Genomic DNA, 22,698 nt, shown 5'->3' with positions numbered 1-22,698 from the left:
AGTTTATGAGGTAGGGATAAGAAGGGAGTAAGATTCCTTTCTTACTACATAAAGGATATAGCCAGAGCAATGGTATGGAGATGGGAGATGGCAAGTCCTTTTTTAAAATGCCTTTCATTGCTTGGGGCGGAGCCAAGATGGTGGAGTAAAAGCAGGAACTTGCTTGAGCTTTTCCCCAAACCTCTTCAAATACTTGTAAAAAAAATCACTCTAAACAAATTCTAGAGCAGCAGAACCCACAAAAAGACAGAGTGAAACAAATTTCCAGCCCAAGACAACTTGGATTGTAGACTGGAAAGGTCTGTTGCGCCATGCTGGGAGAGGAGCACAGTTCAGTGTGGGCCACTCTGGTAAAGACAGGGGCCCAGAAAACCCGGAGCAGGCCTCAGGAGACAATCAAGGGGAGCTGTGGCGGTTTCCAGACTTCTCCACCAACAGAAGCCAAAGACTTAGAAAGTCAGTGGGAAAGGTCTGTTGGACCTTGGTGAGAGAGGAACATGGTCCAGCCCTGGCCCTAGCGCAGCGCCAAGTACAGCGGCCACAGCAGTAGCAGCAGATTGCAGAACTCTCAGCCAGTGGGGGGATCAAACAGCCGATCAGAGGGATCTCTTTGCTGGCAATGAGGCAGGATTCTCATGTTTTGCCCGTGCTTGGATCTGGGTCCCAGTCCTGGGGCAAGGAGGAGCACTGGCGTAGCAGAGCTTGTGGGAGCAGGGGAGAGGGAACCCTCCTCTCATTTCCAGGACAGAAAAGAGTACTTGTGGTCACTCACAGACAAAAGCACAGGCCAGGAAAGAAGTAAACACCTCTCCTTAGATCATACCACCTTGGAAGAACTGAAAACTTACAGGTCCCTAGAAATTATCTCTGAAAACAGCTGCATAAAACCCTTGAAGCTTGGGACAGTAACCCTCCACATTGGAAGCAGAGCCTACCTTAACAAAGAGTTAAAAAGTCAAGTAACTGGCTGGGAAGATGAGCAAACAGAGGAAAAAACTCAGACTATAGAATCTTTCTTGGGTGACAAGGAAGATCAAAACATACAATCAGAAGAAGACAACAGAGTCAAAGCTCCTACATCCAAAGCCTCCAAGAAGAACATGATTTGGTCTCAGACCATGGAAGAGCTCAAAAAGAATTTTGAAAATCAAGTAAGAGAAGTAGAGGAAAAATTGGGAAGAAAAATGAGAGTGATGTAAGAAAATCATGAAAAAGAGTTAACAGCTTGCTAAAGGAGACCCAAAAAAACACTGAAGAAATAATACCGTAAAAAATAGCCTAACCCAAATGGCAGAAGAGGTCCAAAAAGCCAACGAGGAGAAGAATGCCTTAAAAAGCATAATTGGCCAAATGGAAAAGGAAATTCAAAAGCTCACTGAAGAAAATAATTCCTTAAAAATTAGAATGGAGTAAATGGAAGCTAATGACTCTATGAGAAACCAAGAAGTTATAGAACAGAGCCAAAAGAATGAAAAAATAGAAGACAACGTGAAATATTTCATTGGAAAAACAACTGACCTGGAAAATAGATACAGGAGGGATAATTTTAAAAATATTGGACTATCTGAAAGCCGTGATCAGAAAAAGATCCTAGACATCATCTTTCAAGAAATTATCAAGGAAAACTGCCTTGATATTCTAGAAGCAGAGGGTAAAATAGAAATTGAAAGAAACCACTGATCATCTCCTGAAAGAGATCTCAAAAGGAAAACTTCCAGGAATATCATAGCCAAATTCCACGAATTCCCAGGTCAAGGAGAAAATATTGCAAGCAGCCAGAAAGAAACAATTCAAGTATTGTGGAAACACAATCAGGATAAGACAAGATTTAGCAACTTCTGCGTTAATGAATCAGAGGTCTTGGAATATGGTATTCTGGAGGTCAAAGGAGCTAGGATTAAAACCAAGAATTGCCTACCTAGCAAAACTGAGTGTAATCAATGAAGGGAAAAAATTGATATTCAATGATGTAGAGGAATTTAATGTATTCTTGAGAAGCCAGAGCTAAACAAATGTAAGACTCAAGAGAAGCATGAAAAGGTAAACAGGAAAGAGAAATCATAAGGGACTTTACTTAAGTTTACATTCCTGCATGGAAAGATGATATTTGTAACTCATGAGACCTTTCTCAGCGTTACGGTAGTTGGAGGGAATACACACACACACACACACACACACACACACACACACACAGGGCACAGGGTGAGTTGAAAGCTTTCTCATTATTAGGGTAGTTGAAGGGAATATATATAGACAGAGGGCACACACACATATTCACAGAGTTGAATATGAAGGGGTGATATCTAAAAAGGAAAATTAGGGGGTGTGAGGGGAATATACTGGGAGAAGGAGAAAGGGAGAGGTAGAATGGGGTAAATTAGCTCTAAAAGAGGCAAGAAAAAGCTTTTACAGTGGAGGAGAAGAGGGGAGAGGTGAGAAGGAATGAGTGAACTTTACTCCAAATTAATTTAATTTATTTTTTGTTTTCAACAATCACTTCCATAAGCTTTTGAGTTTAAAATTTTTCTCCCCCTCCCTCCCAGCCTTATTTCCCAAGACTCAATCTGATATAGGAGAAGCAGACACTTTTGAGGAGGGACAGGGATAAAGGAGAGAATAGAATAAATGGGGGCCAGGATAGGATGTTGGGAAACATAGTTAGTGTTTCACAACATTATTATGGAAGTGTTTTGCATGATTGCACATGTATAACCTATGTCCCATTGCTTGCCTTCTCAATGAGAGTGGGTGGGGAGGCAGGAGGAGAGAGAATTTGGAACTCAAAGTTTTAGAAACGAATGTTAGAAATTGTTTCTGCATGCAACCGGGAAATAAAATACACAGGCAAAGGGATATCGAAATCTATCTTACCTTACAGGAAAATAAAAGAAGAAGAGCATAAGAGAAGCTGGGGGGTGGGTAATAGAAGGGAGAACCAATTCGGTGAAGGGAGAATCAGAATGCAGGCCATCATGGGGTGGGAGGAGGGGAAGGATGGAAAGAGAATCTGGAATTCAAATTCTTGTGGAAGTGAATTTTGAAAACTAAAAATAAATAAATTGGAAAAAAACCCAAAATGCCATTGCTTTTTAGAACCACATTTTTGTCATAGGTTTCTGAAGCTTTTTGCTTCTACTTTTGTGAAATTTTGAGAGGAAAATTGTGTTTTTATGTAACATCATGAGATGTAACCTTGGCTTTGCATAGTTTTATTAGGCTTCTGTATGGGCCTCATAAAATTGACTTTCAGTGACATGTTCTGGTTAATAGAGTGAAGATTTATAATGGGATATAAATGTCAGAAATGCTGGTTTCTGGTTGGAAAAACTATTAGGCCTTTTGTAGTACGACCTTATGCCCAGCATTTGACTTAAAATTCATTTTTATGCCTTGAGAGGAATGTGTTCTGAATTCTAAATAAACAGTTTTAGAAATCCTTCTATGTAATAAAAACTCAGATTCGATTGACATGCTGTACCATGCTTTTGCTGGTGGCTGCTTTTGAGATGTATCGATCTCTATTGTCCTTGGTTTTAGTCTGTATTAAGAGCACAAAGAGAAGGCACCTAGTCTGTCGAAGTGGTGCATAAGACTTTCCCCGAACTGGTCATTAATTGCTTATATAGCATTTGACCTAACCAACACATACATACACACAGTTTTGCAGGTGCCATCTGGTTTATAGGTTTGAGGGCTAGCTATATTAATTGGTGAGTCCTAATCTTTTAAAAATTAGATTCAGAGATGGAAAGGGCCTTGCAGGTTTAGATTCTGTAGTTCAATACCATCATTTTTCATATGAGGAAAATTTTAAGTACCCACAGTCATATAATCTTTAACTTTGGATTTTTCCTAAAATGTGAACCTTAAGAAGGGAAAATTGGAAATAACTTCTTTTGCTCAAGATTCACCTAGGTCATAAGTAGGTAGCAGAGTTAGTATTTAATCCAGGTCCTTTAGTTCTAGAAGTCTAATGTCTTTTCATTATCCCATATTGCCTCATGGCACTTAGTTTCATTTCAAATAAGTCTGATTCATCTCCAGCCTGTCTAAATACTATAGGATACAGAGAAGACCTCACTTAAGCATAATCTACCTAAATATAAATCTCAACCAGAAGTTTTCCTCTGCCAGTGTGCTTTTATTAGGAAAGAGAAAAAAACCTAAGTAATTTAGGCAAAAAAGGGAAACTTCTAACTTAGTCTTCTTATACCCAGTTTCTTATACCACACTCTTATTATCAGAGTGAATATTCACATGGATTATCCTGAAGCACTGTAAGATCTTTGGTACTTTTTATTAAGTTAGAAAAATAAATTCACATTTTAGAAACACTAAAGTGTATCTGCCCAACATTTTGACTAATGGCAATTTTATAATTTTTATTTTAAAAAAATAAAATTTTATTTAGAGGATATTGGCAATTTTATGACATTTTCAAATAGGCACCCTGAGGCATGGCAAAACTAGTTCAGTAAATCCCTATGATTGTGTTACATTTCAGAAATATTATCAGCATAGTTCATGCTCGTTCATCATGTATTCCCATTGCTTCCTTAAAAAAATTCTAAAGGACTACATGGTTTCTGATTATTTAGTGTTCCACCGGCTGTTAGAAAACAAGGTATATAAGATTGATTCATCTGGAAAAGTGAGCCAGATGAAGTTATACCATACACTTAATGACATTGTCAGCCTGTGGTGGTAACTATTTACGCACATATTTGTGGCTTTCTGATTGGTTGATTCATTCCTGTTCTAAAATTTATCAATTAAAATGTCCCTGCATCTGGCAAGATCAGACCACTGAAACATTCTCATTCTACATCTGGGACAAGGGAAAAGATATTCAAAACTTCAGGTGAATCTTAACTTCATCTTCAAGTTAAAACTATTCTGCTGTGATTGAAGAATGAATGATAGGAAGATTTACTTTTATATTTTTGCCAATTATGTGGTACTTGGGGTAAAAAAAATTGATCAGGGAAGGAGATAGTAGATTGCTTAATTTGTGGATGTTATCTCTTTTTTGTGTTACCCCCAAGAAGTTTGTTTCCTCTGTGGCCTTTTGTATGTGACATGTATTGATGATTTAGATTATACCCAAAATTATTGCATTTTGGAGAAACATTCGCCCACAGTACCAATGCTAGTGCTAAATGATACAAAAACCTTAATAGGCTTGGTAGCTGAATTATGACAAATAATTTAGCTTAGTAAATTTTTAAAAATTACTATTTATATTATTAGTCCTACGCTAGGCTTTGTAGGAGATGCAAAGTAGAATATAGACTTTTTTGGGGGGGGAGGTAGGCAATGGGATTACATGACTTGCCCAAGGTCACACAGCTAGTAAGTGTCTGGGGCTGGATTTGAACTCAGGTCCTCTTGACTTGAGGGCTGGTGCTCTATCCACTGCACCACCTAGCTGCCCCATGACTGTCTTAAAGAAGCTTACAATTTTATCAGGGAAACAACTTGCACACAGTAAGTAGAAAAATAAAATCAAGTAATGTAAGAAAAGGTTAGATCATATGGCACAGATTCTTAAGTAGGAATTCAGAGGACAGGATTATTGTGGGCTTAGATATACCTCAAGAAATATAATTCGAGAAGAAGAGATTACATTATTCCTTGTTCAGTACTTTCTTTATCATCTTCCTTCTCTCTCGACACCCTCTCCCCCAACAGCCAAAGGGAACAATTCAACTTTTTTTTTTTAACAACTCACTTCTTACTAACAGTCTAATATTTTTCAGCAAAAAAAAAAAGAGACCATGATTTAGTTAGACTTTGAAAATAGCCAGTCAGATAAAATGGTCCACAAGAGGCACAGTAACTTAAAATGTGTAGGTCTTCCCACCTCTATGACTGACTGGAATAATTTCTTAATAGTAGCTGATAATGAAAATGTTTTTCAGCTACTGTATTAACTTTTTATTAGTAAATGACCTGACCATTAAAAAATTGGCTGTGGTATAGTTTAGACTTTGAAGGTAGGAGAGATGGGATTACATTATTCCTTCTGTTCAGTTCTGTTCAGCAGCTTACTTCTTATTATCTGAAGATAATAAATATTTTTCAGCAAAAATAATGATGTTTAGACCTTGAAAGTAAGCAGGTCAGGTAGAACTGTGTACAAGAGGCACAAGGACTTAAAATATGCTATCATTTAACTTACAGATCCCAAGAACAAAAACAAAACCCTGAGAAATAATCTTTAATGCATCCAAGGGTCTGTACCAGGGGTGGGGAACTTGTGGCCTTCTAGGTCCTTGGGTGCAGCCTTTTGACTGAGTCCAGGTTTTACAGAACAAATCCTTTTATTATGGGGATTTGTTCTGTGAAGTTTGGATTCAGTCAAAGGGCCGCACTTGAGGACCTAGAGGGCCACCTGTGGCTTCGAAGCCGAAGGTTCCCCACCTTGGTCTGTACCATGATACCAATGTTTTGCATTTATTCCCATGATTTTGCTCTATCTTTCCCTTCTTGTAACTTTACCTTTTGAAAAAAATCTACATTTTTACCAGAAGTAAAATATGGTGCCTTTTCTTATTCATTGTTTTTCTTTATATAAACTTGATGTTAACTAGAATGATATATAACCCTTGAGCAGATTTCCTTTTGGGAGTCCAGCACCAGTTTAAGATGAGACTCACCCCCCACCTCCCTCTGATTAGATATAGATTTATTTTGGGATTTTGAGAATAGCTTTGGCTCCTGCTTTTCTTAGGAACTGAAAGAACAGTTAGTCAAGGAGATATATTGAGATTAATGGTAGGTAGACCCTTTAAACCTTGGCTGCTTCTAACAGATAATCTTCAAATAGCATGAGTTAGTTTGTTTTTAATGAACAGATGGAACCATGGCAGAAGAAATGAATTAATTTTTGTTCTTCATTATAGGAACTTTCAGTTACCTTGATGATGTCCCATTTAAGATAGGAGACAAATTCAGAACACCACCTAAAGTTGGTCTACCTATTGGATTCTCCTTGCCTGATTGTTTACAAGCTGTCAGGGAAATACAAGTGAGTATTTCTTCTTGGTAACGTTTTGCTGGGTTTCAAGATTTGAAATTTTTAACATTATATGGCAGAATGGGAAAATCTGATCTACCTCAGCCCTTCTCATATCTTATTTAAGTGCTCTCTAGCTTTCAATTAAACTCTTTGTAATTGCTCCAAGTTTTAAAAAGTATATACTGGTTCCCATGGTTGGTGTGGAAGGTTATACTCCTCTCACCTCTTTCAGTTTGAGTTTTCCTTTTCTTCATCCAAGTGCACATAATAATAAAATATATCCCTAACTTTACCACTGAGTAAGTTATGTGACCTCAGGCAAATAATTTAATTTCTCTAAGTGTTTTGAATAGTAATACTTAATGCAGCTTCTCTCTTAAGGTAGTTAAGAAGCTAACACACAAAAATGTATTTATAATCTTTATGTGTTTTATAAATTAAATTATTTTTTATTCTGTAAAGCCTAGATTCAAAATTCTGAGCTAGTCATTCCATTGAGAAATTATGTGCCTATAATTAGTCTCAGGCTTCAAATTCCATAGGGAGGATATTTATGAAAAAATTCATTGATACATTAAGTTATTTGCCTAAGGTCATATAGGGGATCAGTAACAGAATTAGGACTAGAACTCAGATCTTCTAACTTGTAGGCCAGTGCTTTTCCTATTATTTAATTAAAAAAAAAAAGCTTTGTTTCTGTCATTATCATTGTTTATGTGCATATAGTACTCTAGAGGGCACCATCATATAATGGATAGAAAACTGCATCCGTAGTCAGAGATCAAGGTTCAAGTCTTAATCTTGAGAGATAGTGAGTATTTAGATAGGGGGAGGGAAGAACAGCATTAAAAAAAGGCACAGAGAGAATAAGAAGTGTGGCTGTGCCAGAGGTGAAGAGATAGACTGACCTTGGTGGAGCAGACAGTACCACTTGGGGGAAGTTGATGTGGAAAGCAGTTGGGCTCAATTCTAGGTATTTAAACAAGAGTTCAAATTAACCATATCCTAACACAAAATTTGGCAGTTAAAAAAAAAAAAAAACTTTGCCAATGGATAAGATAAAACAGGAATGACATTCTGGGGTGTTTACTTCAGACCTGCTTTGTTGTATTACATGGTCAAGATGTTGTGATACAGACAGGATGCCTAAGATAGACTTAATTATACTTCTTGTGGTTGAAGGTGGCAAACAAATTTCTAAGCCCCCTGACCATTGAAGCTCAGGATGTTGTAAAAATGTAAAAATGTTCATTTCAAATAACAAAAAAGAGTGTTGGATGTTGAGTCTGAACAGCATAGCATGGTAGAAAAGAGTACTGGCACTAGCATCCAAGTTCCTGCATTTGATTCTCCTATTTGATGTTTACTTCCTGGATAACTTTAGGCAAATGAACTTGACCTTCATAGACCTTGTTTCCTTCTCTGTAAAATGAAGGAGTTGGACTAGAGAGCCTCTGAGATCTCTTGTAGTTCTAGGACTACAATCCTTTTATCTGGATCAAATCCTGGCTTTGCTACAAATCATCTATGTGATCTTGAACAAGTCACTTCCTCATCTCTGGATCACAAATTTCCTTATATGAAAAATGAGGCAGAGGTGGAGGTTAAATAAGTGCCCGCTAAGGCCCCTTCCAGTCCTAAATCTATATTGCTGTTAACTGTTCTAGCTGACTTTTGGCTGTTTTATAAACTGCTACTTAAAAAGGTTAAATACCTAAGTTGACCTATCTTAAATGCTTTCCCCTCTCATTTATGAAAAAAGATGTTTGTCTTTGATTGTGCATGTGCAAGCTTGATTTGTTTTGGAAACAACTTGATTATAAAGGAGATTCATTTGTTAGTCTAAGTACCATGATACTTTTCTGTAAATTACTTCATTTCACTTTATTCATTTCATTATTCCCAAATAAAGTCTAAATTGTAAATGGTCTCATTGGGAGAGTTGAGCAATGACTCTCAGATAGCAGTTCTCATTTCCCTTTGGTTCCTCTTCTTTGAGGCACAGGTTTTCAAAGTCAGGAAGGGAAGTAGATTTATTTTGTAAAAGTTCCTCAGTGATGGGCCATTAACATCTCCTTTGTGCAATATTTTATAGGTTATAGATGAAAGTGAAAATTCCCTTTGTCAATCAATTAGCAATCTTTTGTTACCTACTCTATATACCAGGTACTGTGCTAGGAGTTGGGGTTACAGTCAAAAAACAGTTCCTGCCCTCAAGGAGCTTATTCTATTGGAGAAGTCAACATATACATAAATATTTTATATATACAAGGTAATTGTCCTTAGAGTTGTATAGTCATTTTATTAGCAGTAGCAGCAGATGTTTATGCTAAACACAACCATAAAATTATTTTTGTTAATTAATTGGACTTAAGGAAATTACAAGCCTGATCTAATGGTTTTTCAGTCTTCATGTAGTAGTTGAGGTACTTAGTTAAGTACTTAGGTGCATGATGCAGTGCTTTCTTCATTTTACCAAAAAAGTGGTTTACTTTTGGGATTAAACCATGGTGCTAATGAGGACATGACTATTCAATTCATGTATATACCAGTTAGCTTTACTCTGTTTTTTGGCTACAGACAGTAAGCTTACTCTGCCTGGAACAAGAGGGAAGCAGCAGTGCAACCCATCCTCACTAAAGGGAAATCACCTCAGAACCATGTCCCTTGATGATTATGGGTCAGTAATGTTATCTTCCTATATGAAAAGACAAAACAAACCATTAAAATGGACACAGAGCCTGCCCTCAGAGGGCTGTAGCCTGAAACTGGAAAGTTACCTGGTTTTTCACTCTAATTTTCTCCATGATTTATTGTTAGTATTCACTTGTTTTCAGGAGAAAAGTACATTTCCTATCTTGTGTATATAAATAATTTTGTAACTATTTTGGGTTTGTGGGAGATGGAGAAGTAGAAATCAAATCACCATCTTTGATTTCCTCCTCATCTGAGTTGTAGTAGTATGATAGACTATTTTTACTTTCCTTCATTAAAAGGAAAAGATTATTGTGCTTCTGATGCATAGCAAGACACTTTGGGTATTTGCATTTTTGGGGAGGCGCCTACAAACTTGTTAATAAGAATTCGTTACCTTTGGACTTTGGAAAATTTGAGGCTGCCATATTTCTACTCTAGTTTAAATATACGTGACATATATTTGTTGGATGTTGGAGTGGTGAGATTTTAGACTTCGGGATAATTCAGTAGTTTTCCTAGAAGATATTTTCATTTTTAGATCTTTCTGTGAGCTGGCAGGTTATTTTCTCCTAAAAATGTGTGAAGGGTCAGTTTAAAAAAAAATTATCCCTTTAGATCTGGGAAAGTCAAGATGATATTTTGTACACTAGGCATAGGAACCAGTTGAGTTATCTATTACTTTAGTCCTTTGTTCTAATCTTCCAGTGGATCATCCTTTAATCTTTTTTCTTTTCCTTAGGACATATTATCCTCTTTCTATTTCCTTTTTTACTTCTAACCTTGGACAAATCAGTAGCATACACAGTCATTTGCATAGTGTTGGTGATTTACCAAGGACATGACTGACTTTTATTATATATTATTCAGGAGAAACCTCTTACATAATAGATATTTTCCTGAAAAATCATTTTTAAGTTGAATCTTTGTGACCCAAATCATTTAAAATATACTAGTGGACCTTTATGTTGAAAAAAATCCTGAAATGAATCCATTTGTGAAGTGAATAATTACCCTCAAGTTTGTTTTGTAAATTCTGATCTGTATGCATGAATTTTTAAGTGAAGATAGATCCATATTTTTTAATGGTGGGCTGATTAGCATCATCACTAGACCATATTTTGTTGAGCACATATTATTTGTAAGATGTTAGGAATACAGAGAGACAAACTATGGTCTGTGCTCTTGAGGATCTTAAAATCTAATAGTAGGAGGGACAAGACTTTTAAATTGTAAACTTAGAACTAAGAGAGACCTAAAAGAGACCTAAGAAGTCCTTTATTTTACAGGAAGTTTAAGTGACTTGCCCAGCGATAAACATGTAGGAAGTAGCAGAGTAAGGATTCAAACACTGGTCTTTAGCAGGCTTTCCACTGCTCCTCTCTGGTTTATGTATACAGAAAAGTAAATAATAGTATAAAGCCGCATTGCCAAGTAAGTGTCAAATAAGTGAATCAGACATTAAGTTCAAAGGAAGTGATTATAACTGAGTTTGAGTAGTTTGGAAGGCCTTATTTATGAAAAGAGGTGTTATACCTGATCCAGGCCTCAAAGGACAGATAAAGAAATATAGAATGCATTCATTCAAGGGAAACATTGTGAGCAGGCTTAGTGTTTTGGGTGACAGTGAGACCAATTTAGTGGTATACAATAATAATGGTAGTGAGTTCTTGTGATTTCTTTATAGTAAAATTTTCTGGAAGGAATACAAAAGCAGAATTTGTTTGGTCAAGTGATATAAAAAGATTTGATGTCATAATCTGCTTGTATCTAAAAAGCAAACTAACCTTGCTTTTACATCACCAGTCTAGGTATCTCAGACTGGATGAGGGGAGTGTTGGTATCAAAGCTCTTACTTAAGTGATCTGTTTTCAAAAAAAATTTTTAACTCTTTAAAAAACAAACTGTCTGAAGTATGAAAGAATGATACTCACATGCTTAATGTCTTTCTGTTTTTTTGTTATATGTTTTGCAGTATGACTTTTCCTTGGAAAAAAAAACAATCAATTGGGCAGAAGACATTAAGAAAATCCAGGAAGCTCAAAGGGAAGCTGAGCGAAAGGCTGAAGAAACAGAATCCAAAGTGAATTCAAAGAGTGGCCCAGAGGGTGACAGCAAAATGGGTTTCTCAAAGACACACTGCCCGACCACAATGCCACCTCCCATTAACCCCATCCTTGCCAGCTTACAGCACAACAATATTCTCACCCCAACCCGTGTCAGCAGCAGTGCCATAAAACAGAAGGTTCTCAGCCCACCTCATACAAAGGCAGACTTCAACCCTGCTGACTTTGAATGTGAAGAGGACCCATTTGATAACATGGAATTAAAAACTATTGATGAGAAAGAAGAACTGAGAAACATTCTTGTTGGTACAACTGGACCTATTGTGGCCCAGATCTTAGACAATAACTTACCCAAAGGAGGGTCTGGGTCTGTGTTGCAGGACCAGGAAGTCTTGGCATCCCTAGAAAGGGCTGCACTGGATTTCAAGCCCCTTCACAAACCCAATGGCTTTATCACTTTACCACAGTTAGGTACTTGTGAAAAGATGTCACTGTCTTCCAAAGTGTCCCTCCCTCCTATCACTGCTGTGAGCAATATCAAGTCTCTTTCCTTCCCCAAACTTGACTCAGATGACAGTGAGCAGAAGACAGCAAAACTTGCAAGCACTTTTCACAGCACCACCTGCCTCCGTAGTGGCACTTTCTTGAATTCCTTAAAGCCCTGCTCCCAGAACAATGCTAGTGAACTCAATGGATACCTTGGGGTGGGACTTTCAGCTTTAAATTTGGACAGTGGCAAGGAAACACCAGCACTATCCCCCCCATCCCAGCTGCCTTCCTTGTCTGTTTTGTCAGCGTGTACAGAAGAGTCATCACCTCCAAATACAGTGCTGACGGTAAGATATTTTGATTGTTTTTAAGCCGGGGCCCCAAAAAGGTTACCAAATGAACACTTTTCTGACCCACTTTCACCTTTCTATGAAAGTAAGGGATTGTAGGAATTAGTTTTGAGCATGTGGGGATGACATCAAGATGGGGCACAGTTTTTTTTGAGATTGTGAGGATGAGAGCATTTGGGGTTACTTCCATTTACAGCTTTGTGCTAGCCATGAGCACTAGCCTAATCTAGGCCTCTTTCCTAGATTGAAGCTATTTGCAAGTGCCTGCCTTTCTGATGCCCAGTATATTCCTTTGTATGAAGACAAGAATTTGCTTTTCAATGTATTACTTTTTTTTATTTTTTTCCCTTTTTTCATACATTTCCTTTCCAATTTTTCTATCACCTTTCAACATTTCTTCAGCTCATTTCCTGTCTTGATGTTCCCAGGCATGATTTATTCACTTGTAGATCTTTTACTAGGTTGAGTTTGGGTATGTTCTGAGAAGCATCTTTGTGTGCTGCTGCCTTTTCCATGGGCTATCAAGAGGGAAAATATTAACATTCAGAAATCTTGACATTTAATAGAAGTGGATGTTCTCAATTTTGAACTAGAAATATATGTAAAGGTCTTTAAAGGACACACGGAAGAGTTTATATTTGATCCTAGAGATAATAAGGAGCCAGTGGAATTTCTTGAGTAGAGAGGAGCTGGTCATTTGCCAGGATCCCTCTCTCCGCTTCTTCCACAGCCTCTCACTGTGCCCTTCACTTCAATTGCTGATGAAGAGTTGGGACCTTATTGCCAAAGTTGATCCCTCATCCCATCCTATTTATTAGCAGATTCCCCTCACTATCATTTTTCATCTCTTTCTGTTCCTCATTCTTTCCATTTCTGCTCGATCCTTTGCTGTTGCCTGTAAACATGCCCAAGTTGTTTCCTCTATTCTTAAACAGTCTCTTGGTTTTCCTCCTACTTATCTGACTGCTCCTTCTCAGTCGCTGTTGTTGGATCTTCATCCACGTCATGCTCCCTAACTTTGGGTGTACTCTAAGGCTCCTTCCCAGGCCCTCATTTCTTTTCTCTATACTCTCTCACTTGGAGAAGATTCATCTTCCTGACTTCAAATCCAGCCTCAGACATCTACTAGCTGTGTGACCTTGGGCAAGTCACTTAATCCTGTTTGCCTCGGTTTCCCTCAACTGTAAAATGATCTGGAGAAGGAAATGACAAACCACTGTAGTGTCTCTGCCAAGAAAATCCCAAATGGGATCATGGAGAGTTGGACATGACTGATAGGACTGAATCACCACCACCACAACATATCAGACCCCAGTATTTCAGTCTCTAGTCCTGTATCCTACAAGTTGCCTGTTGGACCTTCCAAACTAGATGCCCTAGACCCTATGTTCATAACAGAACTCATTAGATTTCCCCCAAACCCACTCTTTTCCTGGGATGCCAAAGTAATGCTGATTTTCATCGTGGGATGAAAGTAATGCTGATTGGGTAGAGGAAAGGATCATCAGCTTTTTTTTTTTTTTTTTTTTTTTGCTTAGGCAGTGGGGTTAAGTGACTTGCCCCAGGTCACACAGCTAGTAAGTGTTATGTGTCTGAGGTCAGATTTGAATTCAGGTCCTCTTGAATCCAGGGCAGTGCTCTATCCACTGCTCCACCTAGCTGCCCCGATCATCAGCTTTAATAGAACCAGAGACGAACCAATGACCAGGATGTTGTTGGAGTACAGTAGTGAAAAATGCCATTACTGGTAGCATTGGCTGCATTTTCCTCTCCCTTCTGTGTAGTTTCATTCTTTGCACACAAGCACTTATAATAAATATTTGATGAAGTAATAAACTGCATTAAATCATTATCAAATAGTGGTTATTAAGCTATGAGTCTTGGCTTAAGGCCAAGTTAGGTCCTAGAAACTTAAGTTATCTCAGTGACCAGGTTTCCTCTCTGTTCAGTTGAGGTATGTAAAGCATTTTGCAAACCTTAAAGCATTGAGTAAATGTGAGCTGGAATTATTAGCTCCCATCCCAGATGCAGAGGGAAGAGCAGGTGGGAAATGATGTGAAAATCATGAACAGACCAAATGGTGGTTGGGTAGAGAATATTGGCTGTTTTGGGGGACCTTTAGGTCCTGCCAGGGAGCAGTAGACAGAACCAGAGCCGTTCATATTACAGCTCCTGTCAGATTGAACTCTACTCATTTCCCTAGTCCAGGGGTGGGGAACTTGCAGCCTTAAGGCCGTGTGTGGCCTTCTAGGTCCTTGGGTGCAGCCTTTTGACTGAGTCCCAACTTTTACAGAACAGATACTTCTATTAAGGGGATTTGTTCTGTGAAGTTTGGCTTCAGTCAAAGGACCACACTTGAGGACCTAGAGGGCCACATGTGGCCTCAAGGCTGCAGGTTCCCCACCCCTATGCCTAGTCTCATTGCTCAGCTTGTGGGCCAGGTCAGTCTTTCTAGGATTAAGCACAGGTTCTGAGCTAACAGGTTCTTGGTGTCTCTGTGTGTGTATGACTAGGAATCTTGATCCTGAGAGAGATTTTTCTCAGCCTCAGCTGGAGTTGCACTTGTACAAGAGGTTTTAAGAGCAAGTAGGAATTTAGCCAAGATGTTGGCAATTCTTTTGCCCTAGAGAAGGAACTGGAGAGTTTTAGCCTACAGAAAAGAAGACTTGGGGAGGGGAAAGACGTGATATTGTCTTCAAGTATTTGAAGGGCTGTAGTGTAGCAAAGGGACTAGGTTTGTTTTCATTAGCCTCAGAGAGTAGAATCGAGCAGTGGGGAAGCTTCAAAGAGGCAAATTTAAGCTCAGTGTCAGGAAAAACATGATAAAAACTTGTTAGCAGAGGAGATGTATAAAAGTGGAATGTGTTGTGTAGACAAGTGCTAGGTTCCTTCTCCTTAGAGGTCTTCAAGCAGAGACTCGATAGCCCCTTGTTGGGTATGTCATGGTGAGGATTCCTTTCTTGTATGAGTTGGATTAGATAGCCACTGAGGTCCTTTTCAGTTTTCAATCATTATAGTCCCTGATCCAGTTAACTTACTCTGTATGCTGAGTCACTTTGGGGCCTCAGACTTTTTCCCTAAAACTGTAGATCCTTAATAGACTGAAGTTTGTAAAACATTTGGATGCCAGGAAGCAAACATTTAGTCATTTTGATAGTAGTGCTGGTCATAAAATCAATGCCAAGTGAAAATAGTGTTAGTGGCTTGGACATAGGAACCAGTTGACTCTAACAGAATTTTTAAAAATCTGTGTTTTGGGAAAGTCTACCCTAGGGTCCCTTTTAGCTATAAATACTATGACCCTACGAATTCTTCCCTGTTACTTTGTCTCATTTAGAGTCTGGGAGGATAGAACAAGATAGCTCTGTCTGAAACGGAATTTTTCCACTTCAGCCTCAAGTTTTTATCTCAACTTCCTTCTTTTGTTTACTGTGTAGGTTGGCTCTTTCCTCTGAGCAGGCACTTCAGTAATCATATGCTTGGTTACGGACTGTGGGGTAAGGGTAAGGATGGAAACAGTTCAGGCATGGTCTCCTCTCTTATGTCTTTCTCTCTGTCCAGAATGTTGTTTATGTGGCCTAGGATCCCACTCCAGCATAACCCTGCATGTTTCTCCACCACCAGGTCATGCCTCACAGTGTCAGGACATCGCAAGTGCCCAACACCCCCAGCTGTCCCCAGGGTTCAAGTACACCAACCTATTCGGACCTGCAAGCACTGTCCCCCAGCGAGCGGCAGTGTGTGGAGACAGTGGTCAACATGGGCTACTCCTATGATTGTGTCTTGAAAGCCATGAAGAAGAAAGGAGAAAATATAGAGCAGGTGAGAGCCTAGAGAAGGAAAGTGGGTAGGACTAGACTTATAGATTGTATTTAAAGCTCCACATATATTTGGAGTGCAGGGTCCTTGTTAACTGACTAACATCCTCCCCTTCAGTCACTACTGTTTGAGTTCAGGAACCACAACCTGAAAAAGGCAGATTCTTCACCCCATCCTCAGTTCCACAGACTCACTAGTTATTTGAAAGTGGTTTTTCTCTCTCTTTTTTTTAAAACTCCAACCATAATTTCCAAGTGAGAGTCTGAGGATATTTGTGGCAGGACAGGAAGAGCACCTGAAGCCAAGCAACTTTCCCTGTGAGTTAGATCTATTGTTGCAGTCATTGCTGTAGTTCCACACTCCTTTAACTGACAGTAGCAGTACTGGGAAAAGACATTAGTTTAGTAGTAGTGTCTTCTGCAGGCTAGTTCCTGGTAGAAGGCTTCCGTTGGTTGTGGAAACTAGGTCTTTATCCCTAGAAGTTCATAATAGGTCTGACTCCAGAATCTAGTGCTTGGGGAAAAAATAGGATAGGACTAGTAGAGAGGAACCTGTTTTGTTTTGTTTTGTTTTTTTTTAAAAAAGGTACCAGCAACTCCTATCTTCTTCCAGTCTCACCAGCAAGATGCATTGGATTGGGAGAAATGTTATTATTCCTATAGGGAGCTATTAAGATGACATATGAGAGACTGGTTCAGGTTTCCAGTTGTGGTTGAGCAGGGCTAGATTGTTAGTTCTCTGTCTGATTCCAACTTCTTCTCCCCAGTAAGGCTAGTCTTTGGATTCATGTTGGTTAGATATATATTCAGTGAGTTCTCATGCTCCCTACTTCTTCCTTATACTTCTTTTGGGAAATAAGAGAGTAGGGGAACTCAAGACTGGATTTAGTTGTTTCTATGAGGACCATACTGAAACCTCAGGACCTGCTCAAGGCAGAGAATTGACTCTTTGTTGCTTTTCCTAGGTTCTTGACTATTTGTTTGCACATGGACAGCTCTGTGAAAAGGGCTTTGATCCCATTCTGGTAGAAGAAGCTTTGGAAATGTACCAGTGTTCAGAGGAAAAGGTGAGACTAGTGGTTTGTATGTGGGATTTGGGGCAGGGATATGTGAGTCCAATAGAGACATGTTAGATGTGTCTGCCCAGGGACTAGAAATTCCTGGAATTCATTTCATACAGTCTCAACCACTACACTACAATTTCTTTAAGTCTTGACCTTCCTACTCCACTTTTTCCCTTTCTAAGCCAGTTTGTGGCATTTGGAGACTGAGTCTATGTTTTGCCAAAGGAATGATTAGGGCCAAGGGTATAAGTAAAAGAGACCTCAGTTCCTCCCTGCAGCTTCTTACTAGCAAGAAGTACATTTGTTTCTGTCATGACAGAACTGAGGATCATATGGCTTCCCAAAGGGGGGGGTTATTCCCAAAAGTTTAAAAATGAATATTGAAATGAAAATAATGTTGGCCAATGGAATTTTAGCCAGAGCTGAGATGGAAAGAGAGTGGAGTTGATTTTGGGGGGTGGTGCTTTAGAGCCTTTGAGTGTGGAAAACTGCCTTTATCCTATAATGGTCCATGCCAGGTATTGTGAGAAATGTCCTAGCAGCAGTAATTTATGGGCATTCATGGGCATGTTTCTCATCTATATGAATTCTTATGACTTGGGCCTAGAAGTTGTAGGAAGGCTTCAGAAGAATGTTGAAGGACTGGTGGGTGAGGGAGATGAACTCTAGCGTTGGCCACTCCCAAGTGACTTTGTCTAACTACTCATACTTGAAGCTCCTTTTAACTGGAGCCAGGGAATATGTTGGAACTATTAGGTGACCTTTTTGACTTAGTCCCATAAGCAAATGTGCTTTTATTTATTTTATTTATATCAAATTTTATTTTGATGCTCCCTCGGGGATCTGTGTTGGCCTTTTTATTTACTCTTTCTCTCCCCTGCCCCGTTTCTCTTTCAGACAACAGAATTTCTCCAATTAATGAGTAAATTTAAGGAAATGGGCTTTGAACTGAAAGACATTAAGGAAGTTTTATTATTACACAACAACGACCAGGACAATGCATTGGAAGACCTCATGGCTCGGGCAGGTGCCAGCTGAGAACAGGCCTCCAGTCCACCTCCACCCTGCCATGGAGCATCTCTTCCTTTGGGAGGCCCCAAGTATTCCCATCAGTCCTGGAGGCCCCCTCCCCCTCCAGTGGCTTCACACTCTCCTTAGGAAGAAGAGAGAATGTTGTTTTGGGTTTGTTGGGGGTGGGAGGGGAAGAGACAGGAAGAGTACTTCTGTACCTTATGGAGACTTACCATCACACATTGATCTGTGTGAGAGTCTGATCCCTGTGGGAATGGGGAGGAGGAAGGTAAAGCATGAGGAATGTTGGGACCTTTAAGGCCTGCCCCTATGCCACCCATCCAATTAATTTTATTTGTATTTTGAGAAGTGCCCTTCCCAGCTTGGCCCTGGTTTTTTTCTGGGGGACTGTACATATATTCAAGACCAAACTTTGTTGGTGTGTTCTCACCCTTGCCATGAGCAGAAGAGATACGGGGGTGTTCTGGAGTTCCCTCTGGGAGACTCAGAGATAGTCAGTGCTGCTTTAAATGTCATATGTTCGACCAAAACATCCCTTACTGTTAGATGGGCTGAACTGAAATCCATATCTAGTGCAATGGAAAGGGTTTTTAGGGTGTTTATTTGATTTTACTTTTTCTTCCTCTTCAAAATGAACTCCATTATTAGATTCTAACTTAGTGTAACACTGGTTCCTAAACTTTTAAAGGCATGAAGAATGCCATTGAGTTTGGACTCTGTTCTGCCTCTTCTGCCAGGCAGCCGTTGTGCTTACCCACACTCAAGTCTTGGCTAAATCCTGGATCTTGTTGGAGCAGGGCATCTAACTCCAGCCCTTGACAACCTTCCCCAGACTTTAAGTCCCCAGTTCTAGGAAACTGTTCAGTTGACACTTTAATATTCAGAGTGAAACAGGAATTTCTTTGGAAGCACTTTCAAATGGGGTTGGGGGAATGAGCCCACAATCTCGTTAGCCCTCCCTAACTCACAATTTTGTTTCAGTTTTACTTTCCACATCATTCTTGGGGAATAGACTCACTACTTTAGGATGATACATTTGGTAACATCTAGTAATAGAAATCGGTCTCTTTGGTTTGTTTTGTATTATGTTGTACATTGTTAAAGCTCTAAATTCAAAAAAAATACAGTCTTGATGAATCTAAAGTAATTTGCTAACTATTTTGATTCTTCAGAAACAACTACTAATAAAAGTTTAAAAGGTTTTTTTTTTTTTGATTGAATTGAATTTACTTAGGCTGGCGGGAGGGCTTTTTTACCTGTAGGTCTGATGGGAAGAACTGTGTTGTTCCTTGATTCTGTTCAACTTCTGCTGTGCACCATCCCCCCACCCCCAACATTTATGTGTGCTTTTTCTATTTTAACTAGCTAGGGTTTAGCATCTCTGTAGCTGTTCATTCTTGACTGTAGAGGTGAAAGTGTGATTATGTCTTTACCCCCCAGAGACTCCCAGTCCTACCCAGCTCACTGACATTTTCTTGGGTAATTTTGGCAGCCTTGAAGAGAACAAAGCAAACGACTACCTGCCTAGCTGGTGCTGCCCTCTGGAGTTTGTATCACATGGAGAGTAGCTATTTTGCAGCAAGTGGCCTTAGAACTCTGCATAAAGAAAAACACCCTCTAACCCCCCCTCCCCCCCCAAAAAGCTCCAAGCTTTACCTCAATCTGGCATAGAAGGAGAGGGTGGCTTTTTCCTCCTTTTTCTTTGCAGGTAAATGGAAGTAGGCATTATTCACATGGCAACTATTGACTAAATTTCCATGGCTATGGACTTAGGCAGAATTTCAGCTGGTGTCCTGAAAGTAAAGTGATAATGAAAGGATTTTGTCCTTCATCTAGTTGTTTTTTGTTTTTTTTTAAGGCATTTGGGGTTAAGTGACTTGCCCAGGGTCACACAGCTAGTAAGTGTCAAGTCTCTGGTCTGAGACTGGATTTGAACTCAGGTCCTCCTGACTCTAGGGCTGGTCCTCTATCCACTGTACCACCTAACTGCCCCCTTAAACTAGTCTTTAGGAAAGGAGTTAACCTTTCTTGTGTCATGACCCCTTTAGCAGTCTGCTGAGGGGCTCCCTTCTCTGAAAAACTTTTTAAATGCATAAAATAAAATGCACAATTTAAAAAAGGCAACTAATTATACTGAATATAGTTATTTACAAAAATAGTTCATGGACCCTAGGTTAAGAACCTTTGCTTTAGGGAGAAGGGGAACAGAAGATGCTTTTAGGAGCTTTTTAATTGGGAAAACCTCAGCTACTGTGGCAAGAAGGGTGGATAGGCTATCTCACACACACATATACATACCCCAATATAGAGTTATAACCTAAATGCCTCACAGCCCAACTGCTTAATTGTCTGCCTTCTATTACCAAATATGATCTCTCCAACATTACCAATGCCTTTTAACTGCAAAACATAATTTATTTTCCTCAGTCCTTAACCTCCCCTGCAGCTTTGATGAAGGTGACTGATCTCTTAGCCTTGATACTTGTTTCTCTGATATAGGCCTCCTGTTCCTTTCTGTCCACTCCATTTCCTCTGCTGAATCATCCTTCCATCTAGCTACATAAGTTCACAGAAGATCTTTAGAAGGCCATTTCAACTGTTTTTGAGGGAGGAGGTGGGCATTAGGGCAATGAAAATGACAAGCCTCAAATTAGCAATTGGTTGTTTCTAAGTTGTGTGTCCAAGACTCTCTGAGAGTCTTTCCAGCTAAAACATTCTATGAATCTGACTTGGGTTTTGGGTTTCCTTTCATTACAGGTTCTAGGGATTCAGCATAATCTATGCAGATGACTCCACAACATAGCTCTAACCTCACTCCTTATTTGCCTATTGTATGTTCTTTCCTGAGAATGTCCTTTGAGCATCTCAAATGCAAAACAACCAGTCATCCTTCCCCAGACTCCTCTGTCCTCTTTTATTCTTCCTCTCAAGGGCTATCCCATCCACATCCAATCAGTTACAAAATCTTGTTGCTTCTACCTTTAACTTTACAAATCTACCTCCGCTCCTGCAGCCCACCACTGTACCTTAATAAGTATTAAGTGCCTACTGTCTCAGGCACTGCATCAGGCAAAGAATGAAATAGTCGTACTGACAGTGAACTTAAATCCTAATGCAGGAAACAAGTACACATCAAATACATCATAATTTTAAAGCCAATATATCTACGAAGTAGATGAATACAAAATAGTTTCAAGGGTAGATCACTAGCAGCTGGGGAGTCTAGGAAAGGTTTCAAGAGAAGAACATGCCCAAGTTTCATCTAAAAGGAGGAGGAATTCTTAGAGGTCAAGGAGACAGTGCATTTCAGGAATGAAGGACAGTCACTGCAAAGACATGTATTGTAAGGAAGAGAAAGAAAGCAGGTTAGCTGCATGATAGAGTGAGGGAGGAGTAATGTCCAATGAGAATAGAGAGATAGGGTTGGGGCGAAGCTGTAAAGGTCAGCTAGGTGGTACAGTGGATAGAGTGCTGGGCCCATAGTCAGGAAGACCCGAGTTCAAACCCAGCCTTAGGCATTTCCTAGCTGTGTGACCCTGAACAAGTCACTTAACCTTTGTTTGCCTCAGTTTCTTCATCTGTAAAATGAAGTGGAGAAAGAAATGCAAACCACTCTTAGTATCTTTGCCAAGAAAACCCCAAATGGGGTCAGGAAGAGTCAGACATGACTGAAATGACTGAACAACAACAAAGATTATAAAGGGCTTTAAGAGCTAAACAAACCTATTTTATCCTAGAACAGCAATAGGATGTCACTGGAGTTGTTTGACTAGGGGAGTCACATGGTCATATTTGGACCCATTTCAGAAAAATTAGTTTGGGAGCAGTATGCAGAATGGGTCAGAGTTGGGAGAGCGAAATCAGGGAGATCAATTAGGAGGTTGTTGCAATTTCAGTAAAAGGTAGGTGATAAGGGCCTAAACTAAGGTCGCAGCTATGGCATGGGGAAGAGACAGCTGGCAATTGATTGGATATGTGAAGTGACAGAATAAATGCAAATTACAAGCCTGAGGTATTGGAAAGATGGTGATGCTTTCAATAGGTAATGAGTTTAGTAATAAGTTTAAATTTTAGGGTTTTCTAGAACATTGAGTTTGATATCCAACAATTGTTGATCTAGGACCAAAGCGTGGGAGATAGGGGCTGGATATGTAGAATTAGGAG

General features: G+C 39.4%; 1 protein-coding gene across 4 annotated transcripts in view; it reads left to right on the top strand.

Moving 5' to 3' along the window:
* LOC114025682 (ubiquitin-associated protein 1) overlaps positions 1 to 19,736 on the top strand; it is a 56,156-nt gene extending 36,420 nt beyond the window's left edge. For 3 of the 4 annotated variants that reach the window (XM_027839152.1, XM_027839153.1, XM_027839154.1), the window contains exons 3-7: positions 6,906 to 7,030; positions 11,691 to 12,617; positions 16,245 to 16,442; positions 17,404 to 17,505; positions 18,400 to 19,677. In XM_027839152.1, coding sequence (XP_027694953.1) covers positions 6,906 to 7,030; positions 11,691 to 12,617; positions 16,245 to 16,442; positions 17,404 to 17,505; positions 18,400 to 18,540 — 1,493 coding nt within the window. In that variant the 3' untranslated portion in view covers positions 18,541 to 19,677. Of the gene's footprint in view, positions 1 to 6,905; positions 7,031 to 11,690; positions 12,618 to 16,244; positions 16,443 to 17,403; positions 17,506 to 18,399 lie in introns of all 4 variants that reach the window. The other variant, XM_027839155.1, reaches the window with a different exon arrangement.
* The last annotated feature ends 2,962 nt before the right edge of the window (positions 19,737 to 22,698 follow it).

The sequence above is a fragment of the Vombatus ursinus genome, unplaced genomic scaffold, assembly GCF_900497805.2.
Source record: "Vombatus ursinus unplaced genomic scaffold, bare-nosed wombat genome assembly UNPS02014832.1, whole genome shotgun sequence".
NCBI lineage: Eukaryota > Metazoa > Chordata > Mammalia > Diprotodontia > Vombatidae > Vombatus > Vombatus ursinus.
The sequence above is the reverse complement of the archived record's forward strand: the minus strand, read 5'-3'. Positions and strand labels throughout refer to the sequence as shown.